At 37.8% G+C, this 26,962-nt stretch overlaps 1 protein-coding gene across 1 annotated transcript; it reads left to right on the plus strand.

Annotated features, from left to right (window-relative positions):
- Positions 1-4,630: 4,630 nt before the first annotated feature.
- On the plus strand, positions 4,631-21,180 carry cenpw (centromere protein W). Its single transcript, XM_079429491.1, has 3 exons — positions 4,631-4,837; positions 16,899-17,012; positions 20,758-21,180. Exons 1-3 carry the CDS (start codon positions 4,751-4,753, stop codon positions 20,782-20,784), a joined length of 228 nt encoding a protein of 75 aa, XP_079285617.1. The 5' UTR covers positions 4,631-4,750; the 3' UTR covers positions 20,785-21,180.
- Positions 21,181-26,962: the final 5,782 nt, after the last annotated feature.

A 26,962-nucleotide genomic window follows, 5' to 3' on the forward strand; every position in this document is an offset into this window, starting at 1 on the left:
CGGGCCCGCCATTAGGCACCATACCACAGTGGATATAAACATAAAATGGCAATGCAAACAAACTCCCCCCTCTCTTTACTATTTCCGCTTTGGCTTAGACTCACTCTCGAAATCTCACTTCCACAAGTGATTGTATTTCAAAAGGTCTCTCAGACACTGCTCTCGTGAACTCCTCGGATTAGAGGCATGACAGTGCCGTTTAAATAAGCACAGACTTGATGGACTGAGCAGGCAATTATGCATTTACTGATTTTAATAACAGGGATGTAGACAGACGTAGACAAGGCAGGAAGTATAAGGCGTACAGTATATGTATCAAAGCAGCTAATCAGTATTGTCATGACATTATCCTGCAGTTGTAGCATTCACTGCTCAGGTGATTGGCTAAAAATACCAATGAAATGATGACACTTTTTATTGCCATGTTGCCTTCAAATTGTTGAAAGCATATATTTAATACACACCCTACAACATTACAATCAGATGTATAATGCTGATGTGTGGAAATACTTCTCCGGAAGGTTCATAATTTAAAGACAGACTGGAAGCCAATAAGAAAAGAATGTTTCTGTCAGAGTTATGCAACTCCCACTTTTGAAACTTTTTTCTTCTGCAGGGATGAGACTCATGCTGAATGAGCACCATGGTCTGAGAAGAAAAGAAATAATGTCCACATGGAAAGCATGGTATATATATATATATATATATATAGATAGATAGATAGATAGATAGATAGATAGATAGATAGATAGATAGATAGATAGATAGATAGATAGATAGATAGATAGATTCATTTGAGTTGCAGAAAACATATTTTCCATATAACATGAATCTGTTTAAATGCATTTCTCCCCAGCTCTATTCCCCCATGAAATATGAATTTATATCCAGAATCGTCACTTTGACATTTTACTCTCAGAAATCCAGAGTTCATGGATCCATGACTGACTGATCATCTTTGCAAAAACAAATCTGGAAATACCTTCACAGACCTCCTGTGGCGAAAACTGCCATAAACGCAGTTCCTGTCCAAAAGACATACGCACATGACCTAATACAGCCAGGAATCAAAGACTCCCATGATGCTGCAGGAAATGTGTGAGCCAATACTAAGATTTTCCATGGTAGCATCTTCAGAGTTATCTCCACCAGAGCCATATAAACGTCCCAACATGTGATTTTCTTTAATCATATGGAATGAGTTTCAGTTGCCTACAACCATGTGGTCAAGGTTATTAATACCATAATCTTTCTTGAAGAAGCTGGAGGACAATGTTCCTTTCATCTTACACGACAAGCAGACACAAAAGTTATATTTCAAATATTTTAAATACAACTATTTTGAAGTGGTAGTAGATTTTATATCTTACAATTAGTTTTTTGCTCAGAATTGCAACAACAACAACAAAAAGTTTTAACAATTTTATTATTGTTATTTTGTTTTGTTTTTCTGTGACGGAATTTATTGAAATGCAAATTCAAATGTTAAATGTTTGACATACCTTTTGGGCATAGTGAGGACATGCTTACTTAGCACCTGTACACAAATCCATATGTGAAGCATATTTTCCAAGGTGTTATGACATTCAGCAGGAGCTGAGAAAATCGTTAACACGTTTTTCCTGCAAATGTGTGTGACGTACTGCAGCATTTGTTCACCTGTTTTATGTTGCAAGTCAGTGTTGGAGGTCCCAACTCTTTGTTTTCCACAGTTTGTCCATGAAAAGGTATTTTTGAAGCCTCTACACCAAGATAGCTGGTTGCATTCTGGATTATTAGTTATTTCAGCAAAATCAGATTTGATCAAACACCTCCTTGCACCATTAGGTACTATGTTAGACATTTTTTCATGCATTATTATTTTAAAATTGGAAATGTTCTTGTTCTGTTTTAATAGAAAAGCTTTGAATGGTAGATATTAGTGTGCTTATATGCATATTTAGAGTAGTATCTGTACAGAATCATATGTTGTCTTAAAGTAATATCTGTAGACCACCTGTATCAAAAAGTTTGTTCTTTATCAAAGTCTTGCAACAATGCACTTAAAGGTTCTCTGAAGATTTATAATCCATTTGTTCTGGTTTAAATTACCCCTTGTGTAGCCATTGTGGCAAAACTTCAAACCCTGGATTCAGTAGGACTTTTTTGAGCACCTGGTTGCTACATTTATCAGCTATGATAAAACAATTTAATGACCTCCATTACTTGTTCTGTTGACCTTCTGCATTTGCTTTATATAGATACTAAACAGAGTGCAATACAGATGAACCTTCTTAGGTAGCATTTCATTGTCAGCGAGTTATCATCACTCGACTGATGAGCTAATGAATTGGATGCATGTTTGGACAAGGTAATTCACTTATCCTAATATACAACCCCTTCTTAGACCTCTTGATCTGTCTGTCCTCTTTCCTTGATGTACAAAAATGGTGATATCCACATAATATTATAAATCTGTGGCTTCTTAAGTGGTTTGGACTGAGTACAGAACACATCTAAAACTGAAGTATTTGACCGATGACAGTCTGCGTTTGTGTAGCATTATGTCTATCAGCCATTGAAACGTGTCTGGTCCATACTCTTACCTTACAAAGGCTGCAGTGTGGAGGAGGAAGCTGAATGAGAACTCATCACATCCATAACTGTGCTGCTTTCTGTGAATGAGACTCAGCTTCGCACGATGAATGTAGGAAATGGGATGGTTGGACCTGGGATGGTTAGTAGCTGTGTGTGAAGATGAGTGTGATAAAGCTTTATTTTTAATAGCTGCAATGGTAGTGCTCTCGAGTAAATGATGTATGAAGCTTTGGCGGAGACTTCAAGATTCAATCAAAACAGGAAGTGGAAAAATATGTAGTAGAATGCTGATGAGATGCTTAAAGGGATAGTTCATTCAAAATTTTTTTTTTTTTTATTGTATTTTTTTCATACTATGAAAGTCAGTGGTTACCGTCAACTGTTTGGTTACACACATTCTTCAAAATAATTTATTTTGTGTTAAACAGCTGAAAGAAACTCGTACAGGTTTGGAACAATGTGAGGGTGAGTAAATGAAGACACATTTTTAATTTGGGGGGTGAACTATCCTTTTAAGTCTAAAGATAAGCATAATTCTCTGAAACAGAAATAAAACTGAAAAATGAAATGTTTATGTGTGGTATATATTTTCCTCCTTCTGAAACAATAGTTTTGAGGCGGACGGGTCTCTAGCCAATGCGAACAAATGCTAATATTCATGTACATACCATAAATGGTTTCAAATGTTTTTTTTGTTTAGTTTTTTTTATTCTCATTAAAATATGGCAAGTATTCAGTTAGATATTTGTGATTTGCGAGATCTGGGTGAAATTACTTATGCACTTATCCATGTAATTACAAGATCCCTGCAGCTAAAACTATCTGATTGTGTATTTAGTTGTTAAAATGTCTTGATCCAAAAGATTCCAGCAATCTGTAAATGAAACCCACATGAAATACCAGAACAAGAATTACCATTAATCAGTCTTTTGAAGTGTTGCTCAATTCCTTGTTATTCTGTAGGAAACTCCCACGCTAACAAATTGTTGTTTTAGTGGCATTCTGAGGTTAAAGTAAAATTTAAAATGTATATACACGCAATAAACACTTAAAAATAAGTTTTCAATTACTGCAGCCGCATTGTTTTTTAACAGCTCGGATTTTTTGCATCACAATTTATCAGTTAAGAAAGATCTTAAGCACAGATAAATTAATCAGCTATGTATATGTCTCGAAAACACGTTTTTGCTCCATTAAAGGTGAATAATGGTATGGCCATGCTTTTACACGTGTATTAAAAAACTGTAGTGAGGATGGAGAAAAATGAGTGGGTCGAGCGGAAACATTTTATTAGTGAATAAGATGAATAAAGCCGGGAGCTATTCTCTTTCATTTTAAACTAAAAGCCCAGAGCAATTAATAGAAACCATAAAACATGTGCCATTAAAATGGACTCAAAGTTCTGGCAATGTTTCAGCTCCATCTTATATATTAATTTATTTTTAATTCAACAAATGCTTTGCAGCTGTTTTACATTCTTTGAGCTCAGGGGACAAAAACTCACAGGAAAATCTGATTTACAAATGCATTTGTATGCCCTGTTGAATGTTTATTTTATTCTACTTTATTGTATTGTGTTTTATATAGTTAATTTCTTGCATGTATTGTTGGTACTGTTTTTAGTACCATTACTGGCATTATTTTTTAAGCTATAGCAATATTGTCTATTTCAAACAATAAAGTGATTTGGAATTGTTTAAGTAATAAAAGTTCATAAATAAAAATAGGCATAATTAAATTAAAATAGCTGTAATCGCATTAAATAACTATAATACATACAGAAGACATTAAACGTTTTGTATCTTTAACCAAAAATAAAAAATAAAAGTTTAAACAAATACTTTTTCACTTGTGTAAAATCATTAAGCCAAAACAGAACTAGATTAATCAAATAAAAATTGTCTGACTATAATTTCTTATGTAAAACGCTGAATTACATTCTAAACTTTCAAAGAAATATATAGATTCATAACTTCACACAAGGTCACCCACAGATCGATGTAAATACGCACAAATCACGTGCTCGCGAGAGCAACCAATGAGCTCTTTAGACGTCATCATCAGGAGCCGGTAGTGAAACGCGCGGTATTTTGAATACAACAAAAAACAAACAGTCGCGAGCTTTATTTTCGATCTTCAAAACGGTAAACTAACGCCTTCAAACATCCAAAACATGTCAAAGAAAGCACCGAGAGCAGCCCTGAAGCTCCATATGAAGAAGAACACTAATATACGGATTGGAAAAAACGCAGACTTAATGGTGAGTGAATGAAAATGAACCACAACAGTTTCCAACACTAAACGGGCGTCATATTCATATGGAATTATGCTTTCAGATTTAATTTAGCTGTCAGATGACATGTGTACTGTTATGCAGTTGTGTAAATGTTAGTCAGTTTCATCTCTAGGCTAATTTACGTCATGTTTACTGGGGTAGAGATGGATGTTCGTTTATAACGTTAGGTCTGTGCCTCAAAATCTAGTAAGCTGCCTACTTAGACAGCACTATGGACAGCTTAGGAAGTTCGGAACGTATATGAAGCACAGTAATGATGTCTAGGCAGGGAGATCAGTAGGTTTTAAGACACATCTATAAGTTGTCATCAGGGACGGGGAGGAAATAGTTTTTGTTCTTGTCTTGTGAATTTTAAAAGATTAAAAAATCCATTTTTTTTTTTTGCAAATCCATTGCAATGCACAGGTCAGAATTGGAAGAAAATTGCAATGTGTTATTCACTTAAAGAAAAATAGGGTAACACTTTACAATGTGTCATTTGTTACATTAATGTATTAACTTTAACATGAACAAACAATGATCAATACATATGTTACTAGTATTTATTCATCTTTGTTAACGTTAGTTAATAAAAATACAGTCGTTCATTGTTAGTTCATAGTGCATTAACTAATGTTAACAACTTGAGATTTCAATAATGCATTAGTAAATGCTGAAATTAACATGAACTAAGATTAATAAATGCTGTAGACATACTGTTCATTCTTAGTTCATTTGAACTAATGTTAACTAGTGAACCTTATTGTAAAGTGTTACCAAAAATAGTTTTCCTTTGAATATTCTGTTATTTTGAAGGAGCAAGATCTGATTTTTTTTTATTATTATCGTAGCACAATGCAATACAAAGCAGTTATTAAGACCCTATGTGAACATAATGCAGTATGGCCAGGTTGCATGTTTTTAGGACTCTCCTCAGTACTTAAGTACTTAATAAAAGTATTTTAGTACATTAATGCATTATTTTAACCACAGTTACAATACTTCTAGCTATTTGTTGTTACACCTTTATAAAGTACAAAACATAAATTTTTTTTACATACAACCAATTTCACATGTAACAAGGAATCTGCAAATATTATAATGCATTTTAACTTTGGTTGCAATTATTTATGGAAAGATATAGCGCTAGTAGTAGACTTTACAGGACTATACCACATTAGTTGATTTGGAACAAACACTTTATATATAGCTTACAGCATGGGTGAGCCAGTTTGTTTAGAGAAAGGAATACAGCTAATGCAAAAGAGCTGAATTAGTGGGACATTACTGGCTCCTTTCATGTCTTTTTGCAGACCTCATTACGAGGAAGCTTATGATGTTGTTTCCCAAAGAAAAAAGTTGTTTCCCAAAGTAGTTTTCATATGGAGGTGATTTGAAATGTTTAATGTTACTGTCTGATGCATTTTATTGCTTATTTGCATTATTATACAAAAATCAAGAAGCACTGCTGTCTCCCACCAGCAACTCTTCTCTTTAAGAATTTACAATATTTACAATATTGTTATTTATTTCTGACTTGTTTCTAAAAAATTGTTTGTCTTTTTTTGGTTATTAATATTATTATGTGAAACTGGACTGGGACATGACTATAAGCTATATTCTAACTCACATTGTCTCCATTAAAAACATATGTAGAGCATTTTCAATAACTGCAAGACCATGGCTCCAACGGTAATGATTTGATGCTACCATTGTAAAGTTCTTGCCCATCTTGTCACTTAGGAAAATACCTAATTCTAGGATCAGGAAACCACAAATGGGAGGACAAGCCATTAAAATCAAACCACCATATTGTGACTTTTTTGAAGTGGATTTTATTTTAAGGAACTTGGCCCTTTAACTTAGCAGATGTGTTTACATTTGTTTAACATTTTATATCCGAGCGGCACTGATGAAACCAATTTGTGTTATGTATTATCACGTGAAGTGGCCACTGTAAATGTTGTTACATGCAATAGATGTATGGCAGTGTCGCATGCTGCCTTTTTGATTGCTTGATGCTGACCACTTCATAGCTTAAGTTGATTAAAAGGAACTTCAGTTTTCAAAAGGGGAGTCCAGTGGTTTAGGTTGATTGAGGTTTGCCTTTCGGCAAGTTTGCCTAGTGTTTTCCATGGGAATTAGGGAATTGCTTTTCCGTTGTTTTTAAATTGAGGGGCACTGACTGTACATAGTTGATTATGCTCTGTGTGTGTGTAGGATGTCCGTGTGCTAACAGGGTCCTAATTAAAGGTCCATTGCAGCTGGTCTTTCTTTATAGAGACTGGAGGTGGGGATGTAAAAGCTGCCTGAAAGGTGCTCTGCTTTACAGGGGTCTAATCCAGCCATTAAATTAAAAGGAAAATGCAGGAAAAAATGAAAGAAAGGCTTTTTTACCGTCCTATGAATATGTACCGGTTTGATCTGGTTTCCTGTGCTTTTAATGACAAAATTCCTAATAAGGCCCTTCACACTTAGCCTTATGCATCACATCATGAATGAGTCTACTTTTAAATGGTCAAGCTATTATTGTGTTTTGGCTTTCAAATGAAACCATTAGTTCCCTGATTGTAGACCTACAATTACAAGTATTTCCAGCACCGATATTAAATTTATAGGTTCAGTGGAAAAAAATGTGATTGCATTCTGAATTGGATGTGATAAGATAAACACACAATAATTACATAAATAATTTTTTTTTGCTTCACTCAAAAGCAAACATGTAGCATGACCAGTGTAGTCTGATTCATAAACAATTGACTCTTAAGAACCTGTTCTTTGACTACGGATCATGAATGTATGATCTTTGAATCCTTCTAAATCTTTCGAAAATTAAATTTTTTTTTTAAGTCTTCTGAAGCCTTTTGATAGCTTTGTGTGTTCATGAGGAACAGATTGAAATTTAAGTCGTATGCAAAAACAATTCTTTTGGAAACAAAATTATGTGTACTGCAGGTATTTATATCATTTACAGAGGCAATTTTAGGCCTCAGTTAGCATAAATAGACTGGTATAGTAGATGTCAAAATGGAAAATGAGAAACAGAGGTGTTTACACCCAGAATACTGATTTTAAACTCTAAAACAATAACAAGAATACATTTTCAATTTCCTCAGAAACTTTTGATCCAGATTTCTCCTTGATGGCTTTTACTTACCTATTCTGCACTCTCTCCAAAGTGCCTAGACTCATGTTTCCTGTCTCCTGCATCAGATCTTACTCTATAAGCACCAAAACAGCTTGTGAGATTATCCCAGTCATACTATTTCATCTCTCCTGTTTATAAGTGCGTCCCGCCGGGTGGAGCAGTGGCTTAAGACAACGCTTTGTTCCCCCTGCTGAACTAAGATAGCCTATGCTGCATTTGATGGTTGATTGAACATGGAAATAATCTGCTGCATCCTGCAAGGAAGCTGTGAAAAAGTGTCTGTTTTCTTTTTCCAGATCTCCCCCCAAATTGTAGACCCACTCTTGCCCCCCAACAGCAACATTTCCTCCCTGGTGTTAAGAATCTCTGGGAAAGTGTGGAAAATCAACGGCCTGTTTTGGCGGCCGAGGCCAACAGCTCCTGGCATTTTCACACCAGGTCATTAGAAGTTGTGCCTGTCTTGTGTACTGTAATTGGATGATGGGTTCCTGAACTGGTGCAAATTGGTGGTTGCAGGTTGTTCAAGAGTGTTTAATTTGCTGATAAATGCAAATCCTGGTCTGTTGTGTCTGGTGAGGTGAATGTTATGAATTTGTGCTTTTTTGAAAATTTTAAATTCTTGCATTGTTAGAATAGATTTATGTTGCTAGAATGTTCAACAGGATTTGCTGTTGTCTTCTTTCTTGCATTCATTTGCATACTGAAATGTGGCCAATATTATTATTATTTTTAATTTGTCAATATTGGATTAAATTGTGCATGCTCATTCTTTATATTTTCATATTACATTGGCATCTAATGCTCACTTTATAATTTTCAGCAAATTTGTCAAAATGAAGATTTTTTTTTATTCAGTTATTTATAATTCTGTGATGCCCAAAATTAAATTAACTCGTGTAAAATTTAAAGTGATTGATTTTTTATATTATTTAGACAGAAGAGTATATAATTTTTAAATGGATCTTTTTAATGTAGCTTTTTTTTAAATATAATTATCGGTATTGTCCAGAATTTTAATTTTCTTATAACTTTACAGTGCAAAGATGGTGCTTTTTTTTTAGGTGGTTGGTTGGTTAAATTCCCTGGGAATTGAACATAAGGAGTTGCTAGTGCTATGCTCTATTGTTTGAGAAACAAGAAGGCCTAAAGGCTAAAAAACATAATTGGCTGTTGGTTTTGTTGTATCAGTGTTGTTAACTCATCTGGTGTTTAATGGTGCAGTGTGAACTAGCCTTGAAACTTACACTTAAACTCACACTTTTCTTTTTCTGCAGTCTGAGCAAAGGGATTTCCTTCAGGTAATGTAAATCCAGATTCATCTTGTTACGCTTGTTTTTTGTTACAAGACCAAGATGACATTTGGATAGATCACAGGACAATGTAAGTCTGCATTGCACACTCTGAGGCTCTTTAATGTTCCTAATGCTGCTGAGACTGGTTTTCTCTGCACTCCTCTGCTCTCAGTGAGGATTCCATGTGCATTCCGTGTCTGAGCGAGGCAGCAGAGACAGCCTCCGCTGTAATCAGTTCAGCCCGGTCGTTATGTTTTGGCAAAGCCTCTGGCACAGGGGAAGCCTTCATGGGCTTCTCAGTTTCCTTCTTGAAAACACTCTCAAGACCAGCTGTTGGAGAAGTATTCAGATGCCCTAGAGATGACCCACAATTATGAAAATGAGGTATTAATAGATTTAAATTACATCCAAATGGCGTTGTGTAGATGCACAAGGAGAACTGCCTTTTTTCATCTGAAATCATTAGGAAAACTAGCTGGATGTGGTTCAGTGGATGTGGTCACTTGTTTAATTTGTGTATGTGTGTTTTTGAGACAGAAAGAAAGTGCAGGGAATAATATACTGAACTTTCTTTATATAACAGCTTGTAGCAGTACATAGTGCAGATCACAGTGGAGGTGAAAGTGCAGGAAATAAGTTTCACATTTTGTTATTAGGAATATTAAGAATATGTTCACAACACAAATCTCCTTCCTCAGTCAGTTTATGAAAACTAAGCTGTAAAAACAGGCCAGAAATAATCAATATGAAGTATTTGATGTTATAGCCTGTCTTAAAGGTACACTACAGCACCAAAAACAGTCTGAGGGAGAAGTAAGTAAGTGAGTAAGAGAATCAAAAACATTTTTATGTATGTATGCACGACATGCATGTACAGTGGTGTGAAAAAGTGTTGGTCCCCTTCCTGATTTTTTATTTTTTTGCATGTTTGTCACACTTTCACTTTCGTTTCAGATCATCAAACAAATTTTAATATTAATCAAAGATAACACAAGTAAACACAATATGCAGTTTTTAAATGAAGGGTTTTTTTATGAAGGGAAAACAAAATCCAAACACACATGGCCCTGTGTGGAAAAGTGTTTGCGCCCCCCTTTAAAACATAACTGTGGTTTATCACACCTGAGTTCAGTTTCTCTAGCCACATCCAGGCCTGATTACTGCCACACCTGTTCGGAATCAAGAAATCACTTAAATAGGACCTGCCTGACAAAGTGAAGTAGACCAAAAAATCCTCAAAAGCTACACATCATGTTGAGGTCCAAAGAAATTCAGGAACAAATGAGAAAGAAAGTAATTGAGATCTATCAGTCTGGAAAAGGTTATAAAGCCTTAATTTCTAAAGCTTTGGGACTCCAGCGAACCACAGTGAGAGCCATTATCCACAAATGGCGAAAACATGGAACAGTGGCCGGCCGACCAAGATTACCCCAAGAGCGCAGCGACGACTCATCCAAGAAGTCGCAAAAGACCCCACAACAACATCTAAAGAACTGCAGGCCTCACTTGCCTCAGTTAAGGTCAGTGTTCATGACTCCACCATAAGAAAGAGACTGGGCAAAAATGTCCTGCATGGCAGAGTTCCAAGACGGAAACCGCTGCTGAGCAAAAATAACATAAAGGCTCGTCTCAGTTTTGCCAGAAAACATCTTGATGATCCCCAAGACTTTTGGGAAAATACTCTGTGGACTGACGAGACAAAAGTTGAACTTTTTGGAAGGTGTGTGTCCCATTACAGCTGGCGTAAAAGTAACACAGCATTTCAGAAAAAGAACATTATACCAACAGTAAAATATGGTGGCTGGTAGTGTGATGGTCTGGGGCTGTTTTGCTGCTTCAGGACCTGGAAGACTTGCTGTGATAAATGGAACCATGAATTCAGCTGTCTACCAAAAAATCCTGAAGGACAATGTCCGGCCATCTGTTCGTGACCTCAAGCTGAAGCGAACTTGGGTTCTGCAGTAGGACAGTGATCCAAAATACACCAGCAAATCCACCTCTGAATGGCTGAAGAAAAACAAAATGAAGACTTTGGAGTGGCCTAGTCAAAGTCCTGACCTGAATCCTATTGAGATGCTGTAGCATGACCTTAAAAAGGCGGTTCATGCTCGAAAACCCTCCAATGTGGCTATATAAACCAGTTATTAGGTTTAGGGGGCAAGCACTTTTTCACACAGGGCCATGTGGGTTTGGATTTTGTTTTCCCTTCATAATAAAAAAAACTTCATTCAAAAACAGCATGTTGTGTTTACTTGTGTTATCTTTGATTAATATTTAAATTAGTTTGATGATCTGAAACATTAAAGTGCGACAAACATGCAAAAAAAAAAAAAATCAGGAAGGGGGTCAACACTTTTTCACACCACTGTATGTATGTATCTATGTATGTTCGCAGGTATTGGATATTTATTGTTCACAATGTGGTTATTTGTTTTAATATTTAGAATGTTAAATATGACATGTAACAGGTTGTGATATTTAAATTGATATTTATATAGAAACTGTTCATTTTGTTTGTTTTTTTTTAAATAAAGTAGTAAAGATTTATAATATCAGCAATTTATCGGTTGTCATAAAAAGAAAATAGTTACTGGCTTATTAGATGTTATGTTGTCATGAAAAAAAAAATAAAACTGAATGTTACAGAGACTTGGGAGAAAGTAATGGCAAATTGTGATGCACTCTCAAAAGCATCTCATTATGCATATAATGATTATTCATACACATGGCTATGTGGTTTAGAATCACCTAAATTGTTTAAATGATGATGGAAATACCCTCAGACAATAGAATCACTTCATATTTGCATTATGAACTGCACCAGGAAGACACACCTATACATTGCGCTTTCTCTGTGTTTATTTCTTTGGTTCATATTGTTGTAGAGTATGTTGTATACAACGTTGTCATGTTAGCACATGTTCCAGCACAAGTGGTGGTGATTTTAAATATGTAAACTTAATTTGAGCTCAAGGCTGATGTGAAATCCATCCCAGAGTGCAGACCTCCGTTCAGCATCTCGTGACAAAATGCACCAAGACAGATGAAGTGCTGAAAATGAAACCATTTCCTGGTCTAATCCGACAAGGTTGCAAAAGGATCCATGTCTTTGGGGAGGGCTGGAAGATTTGTCTTTCACTTTTCCCTTCTCCTGGATCTGCCTAGCAGTTCCTGTAACATAATCCTCCTTTACAGCGGTACTTATCTGTTGATCCATGCACAGGTATAGGGTGAGCTCTGCATGCTACACCTGGCGGATGATATTCACTTGAGTCGATCAAAACATTGGATAGTCCTCTTGACTCCAAGTGTTCGGCATTTTGTGTGCCAAGTCACTAAGAGCCTCTTGAAATGATTGCATGGCTGTCCATCACTTTAGCATTGTAGTTTTTTTTTTACTTTGGCTTAGTTTTACTTTTTGGTTGAAGGAAACTAATATGTTTTCTGCCTTTGCGTGTTTATCTTGAGTAATAAACAAGTAATTTTTGCAATAATAATGTACAGTCTATATATTCTGCAAACGACTTGCCTTGCCTAATTAGCCATTAACAATTGTTCTCGGTGTATTCCATTTACATCAGAATCAAAAAGAGCTTTTATTGCCAATTACGCTTGCTCATACAAGGAATTTGTTTTAGTGTCATAAGCTTCCAGTTCAACATCGACACACAGACAATAATCTGTGGATTAAAGACATCATGTGGATGATGCAGTCAACATGGGACTGCATTACACACTGCAACACCTAGACAGACCAGGGACTTATGTGAGGGTCCTGTTTGTGGACTTCAGCTCGGCCTTAAACACTATCATTCCAGACCACCTCCTGCCCAAACTAACTCAGCTCTCCGTCCCCACCTCCGTCTGTCAGTGAATCAACATCTTCCTGACAGACAGGCAGCAGCTAGTGAGGCTGGGAAAATTCTCATCCAGCACCCACACCATCAGCACTGGAGCTCCTCAGGGCTGCGTTCTCTCCCCACTGCTCTTCTCCCTCTACACCAACGACTGCACATCTAAAGACCCCTCTGTCAAGCTCCTGAAGTTTGCAGACGACACCACACTGATCGGCCTCATTCAGGACGGTGACGAGTCTGCTTACAGACAGGAGGTTAAGGAGCTGGCTGTCTTGTGCAGTCTTAACAACCTGGACCTCAACACGCTCAAAACTGTGGAGATGATCGTGGACTTCAGGAGAAACCCCCCTGCTCTCCCCCCACTCACCAACATGAACAGCACTGTGACTGCAGTAGAGTCATTCAGGTTCCTGGGCACCACAATTTCTCAGGACCTGAAGTGGGACATTCACATTGACTCTATTGTGAAAAAGGCCCAGCAGAGGTTGTACTTCCTTTGCCAGCTGAGGAAGTTCAATCTGTCATAGGACTTACTGAAACAGTTCTACTCTGCCATCATTGAATCCATCCTCTGCACTTCAATAACTGTCTGGTTCAGCTCAGCTACCAAATCTGACCTCAGAAGACTACAGAGGATAGTCCGGACTGCTGAGCGAATCATTGGTACAACCCTTCCCACTCTCCAAGAACTGTACTTATCCAGAGTGAGCAAAAGGGCTGGTAAAATCACTCTGGACCCCTCACACCCAGCACACTCCCTCTTTGAACTGTTGCCGTCTTGTCGACACTACAGAGCTCTGAGCACCAGAACGACCAGACATAGGAACAGTTTCTTCCCTCAGGCAATCCATCTCATGAACACTTGAACTCTTAACAATAAACATAAAACACACAACACTATCGTACTTTTTATGTTTATTTTACACACATACTTATTACATTTCAAATTTGCACCTAACATACCTGTACATACTGAATTGTCTAATTTGTATATTGTGTTTGTGCTATTTGGCACATTGGCCATTTTTATGTATTTGTACAATATTTTTTTTTTTTTTTTTACTATCTTTGTCCTGTCCTGTTGCTGTCATTCTGTCGCACTGTGGAGCTACTGTCACTAAAACAAATTCCTCGTATGTGCAAACATACCTGGCAGTAAAGCTGATTCTGATCAAAAATAAGATGAGAATAAAAAAAAAAATACACAAGTTCTTGAAGGGTGGGCAGGGGGGCACCGATAATCTGTACAGCAGACCGGACTGTACTCTGTAGTCTTCTGATGCCTAATTTTGTAGCTGAGCCAAACCAGACAGTTATTGAAGTGCACAGGACAGACTCAGTGATGGCTGAGTAGAACTGTTTCAGCAGCTCCTGTTGCAGGTTAAACTTCCTCAACTGGCGAAGCAAGTACAACCTTTGTTGGGCTTTTTTTTTTACAAAGTCGATGTGAGTGTCCCAATTCAGATCCTGGGAGATGATGGATCCCAGGAACTTGAATGTCTTCACTGCAGCGACAGTGCTGTTCATGATGATGAGTGGGGAGAGTGCAGGGGGGTTTCTCCTGAAGTCCATGATCATCTCCACAGTTTTGAGTGTATTAAGCTCCATGTTGACTGCACCAGACAGCCAGCTCTTTAACCTCCTGTCTGTAGGCAGACTTGTCACCGTCCTGGATGAGGCCCATGAGTGTGGTGTCGTCTGCAAACTTCAGGAGCTTGACAGAGGCATCCTTAGAGGTGCAGTTGTTGGTGTACAGGGAGAAGAGCAGTGGGGAGAGAACACATCCTTGAGGGGCACCAGTGTTGGTGGAGCGGCTGTTTGACATGGATTTCCCCAGTCTCACTAGCTGCTGCATATCTGTCAGAAAGCTGGTGATCCATTGATAGATAGAGCTAGGGACAGAGAGCTGGGTTAGTTTGGTCTGGAGGAGTGTTGGAATGATGGTGTTGAAGGCCGAACTAAAGTCCACAAACAGGATCCTCACATAAATCCCTAATTTGTCCAGGTGTTGCAGGATCTAATGCAGTCCCATGTTGACTGCATCATCCACGGACCTGTTTGCTCGTTAAGCAAACTGCAGGGGGTCCAGTAAGGGTCCAGTGATGTCCTTTAGATAAGCCAGAACCAGTTTTTCAAATGACTTCATGACGACAGACGTTAGAGCCACAGGTCTGTAGTCATTAAGTCCTGTTATCTTGGGTTTCTTTAGAACAGGGATGATGGTGGAGCGTTTGAAGCAGGAAGGGACTTCACACAACTCCAGAGATCTATTGAAGATCAGTGAAAAGATGGGGCCCAGCTGGTCAGCACAGGTTTTCAAGCAGGCTGGTGTCACACCGTCGGGGCCTGGTGCCTTTTTCTTTTGTTCTTCTTGAAGGCCTGGCGCACATCATCTTCACTGATCTGAAGTACAGGAGTGGGGGAGAGGGGGGTTGCTGGAGGTGTTTAACGGTTGTGTAGAGAGATGGTCAGGATGTGGGGAGTTTCAAATCTACAATAAAACTCATTCAGGTCTTCAGCAAGTTGTCGATTCGCCTCAGTGCTGGGGGATGGTGTCCTGTAGTTGGTGATGGCTTTCAGGCCTTTCCACACTGAAGCGTAGTCATTGGAAGTTAACTCATCTTCCAGCTTTTTAGCATAGGTCCTTTTAGCCACTCTCATCTCCTTATTCAGTGTGTTCCTGGCCTGATTGTACAAGACTCTGTCCCCATTTCTGTAGGCTTCCTCTTTGGCTGAAAACCATGGCTTATCATTGTTGAATGTTACATAAGTCCTGGTGGGAATGCATATATCCTCACAGTAACTGATATATGAAGTTACAGTCTCTGTGAGCTCGTCCAGATTAGTGGCAGCAGTTTCAAAAACACTCCAATCAGTAAGGTCGAGACAGGCTTGTAAAACCCGCTCTGTCTCGTTGGTCCATCTTTTTACAGTCTTTACTACAGGTTTAGCAGATTTAAGTTTTTGCCTGTAGGTTGGTATAAAATGAACCAGGCAGTGATCAGAAAGCCCCAAAGCTGCCCGTGGGACAGAGTGGTATGCGTTCTTTATTGTGGTGTAACAATGGTCCAGTATATTACTCCCTCTGATGGGACATGTAACATGCTGTCTGTATTTTGGCAGTTCACGTGAGAGATTTGCTTGATTAAAGTTCCCAAGAATGATTGAAACAGAGTCTGGGTGTTGTTGTTCTGTGTCTGTGATCTGATCAGCAAGTTTCTGTAAAACTGAGCTCACGTGCGCTTGCGGTGGAATGTAAACACTCACGAGAATGAATGAGTGGAAGTCCCGCGGCAAATAGAATGGCTTACAGTTAATGAAGAGTGCTTTTAGATCAGAACAGCACATCATCTTTAACACTGTTATGGCACCGTTTTGTTGGGTCGCCCGCTGCACGTCCTGCGTTTTATCAGCGCCGGCGCTCCGCTGACTACAATGTCCACTAAAAAACTGAAAACTGGTAGGACATTTTGTGGTGTCTTCTGCCGAATGTTCAGTAGTTCTTCCCTGGTTAAACTGATCGTGTTTGAGAAACAAAAAACGGGAAAAATTAACAAAAACACTAAAACAACTGGAGAGTGAAGCACCGTGGCTGCCGTGTGCGGCGCCATCTTGTCACTTTTTGTCAACATGTCCTAGATTGCTCAAAGGGTATGGTGTCGGTAATAAGTGTACTGTAAATTACATTGGATATATGTCAGATATATGACAAATTAATTAACTAATTGCTTTTTCTCTTGTGTCCACAGGCCCAGCTCAACCTCCTGGTTGTCCTGCATCGTCTAGCAGAGGAGTCCAGGGTGAAGGCCTTTGAGGAGAAATCAGCAACCATCAAAGTTCACCACGTCAGAGCTGTTGCGAAGGTATCCAACACCACCATAATAATTAAGCTGTTTAAGAGGCCTCTAAACTGCATTAGTTCAATGTAGCTATGTAGTAGGGATGGCACGGTTTGCGGAAAAAAATGAACCGAACGGGTTTTCCACACAGTTCGGCACGCACTAGGGCCGCAGTTCAATTTAAATCTGACAACGCATGTGTAATATGATTTGTTATAAATAACACGTAAAACAAACAGGGTTCGGCTAATGTATGTTTCTGTTAATAGATGCGCATTCTGGCTTCCCAGTACATTACAATAACAGCGATTTAAAAAAAAAAAAAAAAAAAAGTGGACAAACCATTCACTCTTATTCCGTCATCACCCGGGTGCTGATAGAGAGCGCTCACAGGTGAGACCTGAACAGCATACATTGATATCTCTGTTTAAACTAAACTCTAGTAAGCTTTGCCAGTTTAAACATTTAAGCTTGCGCACGCTGTGAGAAGATTTGTGTGTGCGCTCATCAGAAGCGCACAAACCCGCACCTCACCTTGATATTTGCGCGTGTTCTATTTGAACACGCGCAAATATCAAGCTCTCTCTGAAGTATTGTGTTTGAAAGGACAAATTTTCACAAAAATTCTGTCAAAATGCCCGTCTTGGTAAGTATCCTATAGCAGACATTGCCGGCTGAGCATTCAGTGCACTGGATTAGTGCATTCTCTTAAAGTGACAGCACTTTCTTAATATTAATCAAACAGCAACAACAAAGAAATCACTCACTGCTCTTGATTGAATCACTTTTATAACTTTAATACAGATTAATCTTTAATTTATACAGTCAAATATGCAATGCTGTTTTACATTTGATTACTTTATTCAATTTCTGTACCTAAAAACTAATGCTATAGACCTACCTAAAAAACCCCTGAAAATCACAGATTATTTTATTTGTATCTTTACTCTATTGTATTTTTATTTGTGCTGTTGCTTGTAGTTAGATTATTCTTATTTTCTTTATTTTTATTTGACAGTATAGTTATTCCCTAAACATACCGAACCGTACCAAAACCGTGATACAAACCGAACCGTGAAAAAGTTGAACCGTTCCACCCCTACTAATGAAGATACTAAAACTTTCAAGCAATATCCCACAATGTCAATGTAGCTGAAAATATTGACATTTTATGTTTGCTCAGCAAAAACGGTTTTATTATAAATTTATATAGTATTTATAACATTTTATTTAATAAATAATTTTATTATATATAATAATACAATCATGATATGAATTTAATTATTATATATTATATATATTAATTATTATTACTATATAATTTATTTTTAAAAGCACTTTAAGTATTTATTAGCATTTTTGTTCATTGTTAAATATATTACATGGTATGAGTGTTAAAATTGTCTTTATATGCACATACCGTATATATTTATTTTCCCCTAAATCTAGTGAAGATGATCCTATGGACAAAATATGCTGCTTTTCTTTGTTCTTGAACCTTTGTTCTGTGAGTGTAGGTCTCTCATGTAAACATTTAGTTGTGTTTATTATTAAGAAAAGGTTAGAAAGTGACTTCTTTTTATCTCTGGTCTGTGCACCATTGAACTATCAGACAAAATGTATTTCCAACTTCCCTTCTTTATACTTCAATTGATTTATTTTAGCCTAAGGTCCAACAATGTGTTGAGACAGTGATGTTCTCTAACAAGCACAGTGGGTACCTGAGATTGACTGGGTTAGGTTTCCAATGCATATTAATTTGATCAGGCTGCATTGTTAGCAGATGTCACCCGTGGCCGCGCTATTGATCTTCTCAACAGTATGTGTTACAGCAATCAATTTGTTCATTAGTGGACTGCCAAGAGCTACATTAGGTGAATGGCAGCTTATCTGCAGGTCCAGTCTGTTAACAGTGCAGCCTATTTTTTAGAGTGAGACTGGGTGAGTTCATATCAACACACAAATGGAAAGAAATTGGCAGCTGTGTGCTCCCTCTGCTGATTATGATAGATTCTAATATGACTTTAAACACCATACTGGAGTGCATGGAATTTTGTTTTAAACAAATCAGAATAAAACGGTACAAAAACACACTCCCAGTCACCCAATCATGTCCAGGTCAAAAAAAGAAATTATATTTTCCATAAAGAATGGAGGCCTAATTTTAGTTGTTTTTTTTTTTGTTGCAGTGTTGTTTGCTGTTAGATTTAGTTTAAATATAGTGTTTTACTGTAGATTAGGCCCAGCTGAATCTCCTGTAATTTTTTTATTTTTTTTTTATCTATTGTTTTTAGGCTCAGGCCCTGCATGACCTGAAAAAGAAATTAAGGCAGCAATTGAACACACTCGTATTGCAGCCGGAATCCGGCTACATCATCACCCATTTTCAATGTCCTGGTTGGCTTCAGTGCCCTGGCCCTGATGGTACATGGCCCCGTCCATCGTCCATGCTGACTGGCCCGGAGCCTGTTGGAATGTAATACAAATGCGCGGGTTGTTGCCTCGGTAACACAAGTGTAATGTAAACCGCGATATGGACGATGATGAGATATTTGACTGTCTCAGACATTTTTTTTCTTTTTTATATTGAACGTAGCGTAGCTGTTTACTTGGCTATTTGATCAAATAGCGCGCTTCCGCTTAGTCAGCTATGGAGAAACTGGTAGCCAGGCAACAGAGTGGCGACGTCACGCACAGCAACTCTACCAGCACGGCTCAGCACAGTTGGCTAACCGTGCCAAGAATTCCGGGCAGAGAACGGTTTGTAAGGCTCATGTGGAAATACAACTGGAACCGTACCTGACAGTTCTTAGAACTGTTCGGCCCGATAGTGGAAAAGCGACTATAGGCAGCATTCCTCCTCCTCCAAACACGGAGAGTTGAGTTGATGTCAAAGAGCTCGATTTTGGTTTCATCTGACCACAACACTTTCACCCAGTTCTCCTCTGAATCATTCAGATGTTCACTGGCCTGTACGTATGCTTTCTTGAGCATGGGGACCTTGTGGGTGCTTCAGGATTTCAGTCCTTCACGGCGTAGTGTGTTACCAGTTGTTTTCTTGGTGACAATGGTCCCAGCTGCCTTGAGATCATTGACAAGATCCTCCCGTGTAGTTCTGGGCTGATTCCTCTCCATTCTCATGATCATTAAAACTCCACGAGGTGAGATCTTGCATGGAGCCCCAGACCGAGGGAGATTGAGATTGAGATTTTGTTTCTTCCATTTGCGAATAGCAACTGTTGTCACCTTCTCACCAAGCTGCATGGCGATGGTCTTATAGCCCATTCCAGCCTTGTGTAGGTCTACAATCTTGTCCCTGACATCGTTGGACAGCTCTTTGGTCTTGGCCATGGTTGGAGAGTTTGGAATCTGATGGATTGATTGCTTCTGTGGACAATTGTCTTTTCTACAGATAACAAACTGAGATTAGGAGCACTCCCTTTAAGCGATTGCTCCCAATCTCAGCTCCTTACCTGTATAAAAGACACCTGTCCACAGAAGCATTACCTATTAAAATGACCTACCTACCATTAAAATTATAGAGTGATCAGTTCTTTGTCAGTGGGGAAACGTACAAAATCAGCAGGGGATCAAATAATTTTTTTCCTTACTGTAAATTAACTTTGCAGGTGTAAGAGTCCGTAAAAAAACAAAAATGAAATAAATACACTCTGGCTATTGCTCACATTCTAGTGATTATCCCTTTGTATATCAATGGTGCCGCCCCCTGTTTTAAAAATGTTTGTGTTTCTTCCCTTTGTTGTTACAGAAACTGTTAAAGAGCACACGTGGATAACATGGATGACGGGAGTTCCCCATCACAGCCCTTTATTTGTTCAACAGCATTGACCCCATGAACTAAAATTTACTTAAAGACTTCAGTATGTGTGAGCTAGCACACAATGTAAATGGACTGTCAAAGATGAACATTTAACTTTTTTCATTCCTTAGAACTTTTACGTGCACGATGGAATTTATGTTGCCTGTTGTGTTAGGACCATTATTAGGCTGTGATCCGTGATCAATTTCTCTTCATGATTGTTGAACTTTTGCTTCTAGTTTTGTGTAAATCATGTATGATGGACAGTATCTAGCCAGATATCTAAAGCAACACGTGTCCCTCATCTCGTTGGATCGTATTATGACTTAATACCTGTTAATAAACAATTTGTACCACTTAACTTGGATAACACATGGTTGAGTAACCGTGCAGTGTTTCTTTCTTCGCTCTGTAAAGCAACAAGAAATTTGGTTCTAGGCCATTGACAACACTGGGACCATTATCTGTGGCTGCTCACGAAAGCAGGTTTTTAGCAGGAAAGTTCACTCAGATGATATTTCGCTCTCTTGTGTTTACTCAGTATCAGTTGGATGTCTTGTAATAGAGATAATCATTTTATTTCTAATTTAATTACTAATATCTGAGTGATCTATAAGAAAATACACAAAATCTGTCAAGAACATGGCCAGCCCACGATACCATAAAATCATCTTAAAAATTAGAAAATTCGTGCAAAATGCAGTTAACATTTGAAATTATTTATATGCGTTGACATTTTCATTACAAGCGCTAAAACATCTAAAGTAGTTTAATTGTGAAATTCACCAATTATTTTTTTTTATAAAATCTGAAAGAAATTTCCTTCCTACCACTGGATACTGCCTGACTGTATTTTTTACATATAGTACCGTTCAAAAGTTGAGCATGGTAGGATTTATAAATGTTTTTTGAAAAAAGTATCTTCAGCTCACCAAGGTTGCATTTATTTGATAAAAAATGCAGTAAAAAAAAGTAATATTGTGAAATATTTTGTTTAACATGTTTTCTATTTGAATGATTTATGTTTTAATTTATTCCAGTGATGGCAAAACTGAAATTTCAGCAGCCATTACTCCAGTCTTCAGTCTTTTTTTTTTATTTATTTATTTTCTTATAAATAAATAAAGAAAAATATTACCGAACTGAATGGTAGTGTAACTGGTCGCCTCAGGAGTCAGTCAGCTCTGTTCTTGCATCTGCTCCTTGATTCTTGCCCATGTTGTGTGGGATCAAAGGGCCTGACCCCAGGACCACAGGAAAGTAAATGTTTGGTTCTCACTTTTCGGGTGTATACCACCGATGATCACATGACCTGGGAGTCACCTTCCTTTAATCCTTCTGTCAGAATTAATTGGGCTGCCAGGGATTGATCAGTGTAGTGTTTGTACCTTCTGCCTGCCTTTTGAGTTTTGAGAAGAGTTGCCTGTTGATAAGAGTCTAGAATGTTCTCCAGACCTCTAAATCCACCTTTCTTCATCTTTCATGTATGTCATCTATCTTCATCCTCGCAGTTGGAATGGTGCAGTTTATTCTTTTTCCATCATGGCATTTCTTCATGCTGCTGTTTGGGAAGTAGATGTATGTATATTTACAGGAGCAGACTTTAGGAACAGGGCGATCATTATTCAACTTGTCATGCACGACCAAAAGAGGGCAACAGAGAGAATGCATGTGACATGGAAGCTTTTTTTTTTTTTTTTTTGCTTGTTGTAATTGATTTACAGTGCATACTGACTCTTTAATTGTGTATTTCTCTGGATGATGTTAAAACTGGATGCCACAAATGCAGATGAAATCTTTTGGCCTTTAAAAACATTTCCCACAGTCCATAGAGATCCAAACATCCAGAATGGCCATAAAGTGTTGGGGATTGTTATTATTAAAATTTCTTATACATTTTGATGCTATATAGAATTTTTTTTTAACTTTCTATTCATTTGTGGCTATAAAGTAGCGTCACGTATGTGTTGTCTAAACTTGTGGTCGAAGAGTTAGTTATTCATATTCATATCCCTTTTTCCATTGACAGGGTGCAGGTGCTGGTGTTAGAGCTATGGGCCAAATTTGACCCTATTAAGTTTACAGAAACACTATTTCTATTTATGTTGCACACCTATTCCAGCCACTTTAATTTTTACTACCACTAAATTTATATGTTTGTTATATAAATAACCTCCCACCCTTATGTTAAGCTGGCATAAAGATGCTTAAATAATTGTTAATGTAAAAAAATATGTTCTTGATAACAGTAAAATATGTTTGTTAATGGGCAGCAGGGTTTGTATGGCTGCTTGAAACTGGTTGAATTTTGTATTGCTTTCATAATAATTTTAGTGAATAGTTCGCTTTTTAGATAAAATAAATCAGAAAGGGACTAATTGCTTTTGCTGTAGAGTAACAACTCAATTTCTTATAAGCTGTAAGGCAACTGATTTTAAACACTCTTGTTCGTATTTGTGTGTGCTCTGGTTTTATTTACGAAGGCAGAGGTTTATATTTACTATGTGTATTTGCAGTGTTTAGCATCATAGCCTATCGTAGGCATCTTTTGAAAGCAATGGTCAATCAGAAGTCTGGTAGGGTATGTCAGTTCTTGTTTCTAAAGTGCAGTGGAAAAGGACAAGTTCTAAGAGAAATTTGCAAATTCCTTGGTTAAGCACCGGCTTAGCAGCAATTTAGTGGAAAATGGATATCACAGTTCTTCCATCAAATAGTATGTTGGCAGAAAATTTGATGAGAGTCTTCAAAGTCATGTTAGTGACCAGCTTTCTCAGAATTTCCTTGTTCTTCTTAAAAGGCAACCTCACACTATTGATGTGTCTTTGCAAACACCTCCGGTTTTTGTGACTCACGCAGGGTTGAACTAATGGAACTCTTCCTGCCACTGCAGTGGGGTCTGGTCCTCTTGGGGAGATGGTCCTTCTACTTTCCCAGCCCAAACCAGCTTCAGGAGTCAAACGCTCCCTATGTGCCCTTTCTGAAGTAGCGTGGCAGTGATGCCATGGAAGCTGACCCTCTGTGGCATTGCGGTTTGTGGTAGGGATTCCTCATCCCCACCTGCTTGTGTTACCAGTGGTCTGCACTGACCTTGGCGTTAAAAAGTCCTGCTGGGACATGATTTAACTCTGATGTCATGCAGGATGTTCATGTGCCAGGTGGGTGCCAAGCATAGGTTAGTCTTTTGCTTAACTGTGGCTTTCAAAGCACTTAGTTTTTATTATTGAGTTGGAAACACACCTTCGCTTGCCAAAACATGTGCCACAATGCATTGGAAGGAAGTTCACTATGGTAAAAATACATGTGATGTTTCTCTGCCATGGAACATTGATCATTTGGGGTTTTTAAGGTAGTGCTGGTTTCTCAAAACACCTTTTTAAATCTCAGTGTGGCTTACCATGTTTATTGCAGATTTTTCCAGCCTTTATTTTATTATTTTGTTCTTGGACCATCTCAAGCCTCCATCCTAGATCCTTAAGAGATTGGCCATTATTGTTTTTAGTGTAGTTTTTATATCTAGTTTTTCACTTTTTCTTTTCAGTTTGGGGGGTGGGGGGTGGGGGGTTGACAGTTTTTACTCCTAATACTGTTATAGATTAATTTGAGTATTTTCAGTGTTTTCTAGTTTATTTATTTTAAATTATAAATTGTTTTAACTTTTATTTCTAGTTTTAGTATTGCTATTTTTATGTGTTAAACTGAACTAAAGTAGCACAATTACTAAACTGGTTATTGCTAACTGGGGGCATTAATGTGGCAAAAAACTAAAAAACTTCTAAATAACAGATTTTTTTTTGTGTGTGTATTATTCAGTACACATTATTACTGATGCATAAACTGGCCCAAAACTCTGGCACATGGGCTTTGGGCCGGTGGGCCATCCTTATTTTTGAAACCAGAGTTATTTTAAATTTATTTTATTTTAAATGTGACGATCTTGATTATAATTGGAGTCACCATGTTCTGCAGGACCCGCAGCAAACAGTTTCCTTCAAGTTACCAGATAAGCTTTTATAATCCCTCAGTGTACCAACTAAAATATGAACCTGCAAAGAATAAAGCAAAACAAACCGATTAGATCCAACATTTAATAGATGTCTTTCTGCTGGTAATGGGCGGAAGGAAAGAATTGAAACCTATCTGCCATGCTTGATTTCATTACACCACAGAAGTCATTACATTTAAACAGCTTTGCATTTGTTTGCTTGTGTTGCTGATGCCCTCATGCAAGGTAGCCAGCCTGGAGCACTCAACACATATGTATTTGCACAGCTGGATGTTTACAGATGCTGTTCCAAGTGAAGGAGTTTAACACAGTTCCTTACCTCACTAGTTAACCATCAGTACCAGCTGGCTCACGGCCCACACGTCCACCTCTTTCTCTCTGGGGCTCTTTTACTCTTTCATGCCTCTAGGCCCCCTCAGATCTGCCTCTTCTCCAAATGGCCTGCTTCTAATCTCACTTTTCGAGGGTCTTGGTTTGTTTTACCTGTCCAGAATCCCACATAGCTGTTACAATGCCCAGGACCAGAGAAACTCAGAGCAGATTTAATTTGATAACCCAATGAAAACGCTGAAGAATTGAAATTGGACATGGTGTTTGGAGTAACTCACTTGTGGCTTGACTGTAGCTGATGACTTTCGCGAAAGAAGAGAAGCTTGTTTTGTCAAAGGATTTTACACAAACTTTTGAGTTTAGATTATTTAAGTCTAGTGTGGTCGGTTGCTGCAGTTCCCTCCAGAAGTTTGAAATCACCCTATGCTAAGCCTTTTCTGATGACTTTGCATTGATAAGGGACGACATAAAATATGAAGCACATTTCATTACAAAACAGTTCAGAATATACATGGAAGAACACTTCAACATTTGTCAAGAAATTGTACAGGTTCATACAGATATTGCCTAAAACCTAATTCTGAAAGCTTCTCTCTAGAAAAAGGTACAAAGTTGTCATTAGGGTGGTACCCTAAAGTATAAAAGCTAAAAAGCACATCTTTGTATCTTATTTACCCCTAAATTGTACATGTAAGTACCATTAGTGCTTAATTAGTACATTTGCGCTTTTGTCAGAGTGTTTCCAAAGTTTAGAGGGCACTCTTATGTTTCCACCCAAGTTACAAATTTTCATTAAGTTCCAAAAATATTGGAATATCGCAAAATGAATTTGCTAATAAAGTAGCTTTCCAGTCCCATTCCATCATCTTATGTCTAGGAGCGAAAATAGCAGCCAGTCATTTTGATGAAAGGCTTTGACTCTGACATTGCAGAATGACCAGAGCAACATGTTTTCTTTTCTTCTCTGAGTGTATTATTCATTTATGCATTTTGGCAGATGCTTTTATCCAGAGTGACTTGCACTGCCTTCAAGGTATTTGTTTTTTTGTTCTTGTTTTTCAGTTGATGCAGTCCCTGGGAATTGAACGCATGATCTTAGCATTGCTAGCACCAAGCTCGTTTGAGCCATTCAGTTGCATGATTAGAGGCAAAGGCACATGTTTCCATCATAGTTTATGTAGACATCTTCTGATCAAATAGTTTTTTTATCCACCTTAAGTGGAATTTTTTTTTGCACATTTTGGAAATTTGATTGCAATCCTATTAGGGATGTAACGATTAACCGCGAGCCGGAGATGCTAAACAAATTGCGATTCAATTAGGGGTATGTTTGAGGGGAACTTACTGTCTTTAGAAAAGGTTAGATTGTATTTATTTTTTCTTTTCATCTTGCCTCTGTATAATGCATATTAAAGTTCATAAGTGCAGCGCTGCTTTGTTTACAGCGGAAACCAAGGAAACGCTTTAAGTGCAACCTGCTATTATTTGTGTTACTTAATTATTTGATTTGGAACTTGTTTTAAAATTTCAATTTAGTTTTGTTATTTACATTTACATTTTGTTATTTAGCAGAGGCTTTTATCCAAAGTTACAAATGAGGAGAATAGAAGCAATCAAAACCAACAGAAGAGCAATAATATGCAAGTGCTATATTAGTATATCGAGGGGTGAGAACCAGAAGGGCGTAAGTGACATTTCACCAACTTCACAGGAGAGCCAAAACAAAAATTTTACCATAGTTTGATCTGACTTTGTACTGATTTCAATTGTTTATAATACAAATTTGTACACTCCTGGATGACAGTACCTTTGCCAGTATAT

This window comes from Barbus barbus, assembly GCF_936440315.1.
Source record: "Barbus barbus genome assembly, chromosome: 12".
Lineage (NCBI taxonomy): Eukaryota > Metazoa > Chordata > Actinopteri > Cypriniformes > Cyprinidae > Barbus > Barbus barbus.

What these genes read in the sequence shown, in the direction of transcription:
- cenpw (XM_079429491.1), top strand. Translation starts at nt 4,751, where the DNA reads ATGTCAAAGAAAGCACCGAGAGCAGCCCTGAAGCTCCATATGAAGAAG. An exon ending in GAAAAAACGCAGACTTAATG is followed by an intron (nt 4,838 to 16,898) that starts GTGAGTGAATGA and finishes TTGTGTCCACAG; the next exon opens with GCCCAGCTCAACCTCCTGGT. An exon ending in ACGTCAGAGCTGTTGCGAAG is followed by an intron (nt 17,013 to 20,757) that starts GTATCCAACACC and finishes TTGTTGTTACAG; the next exon opens with AAACTGTTAAAGAGCACACG.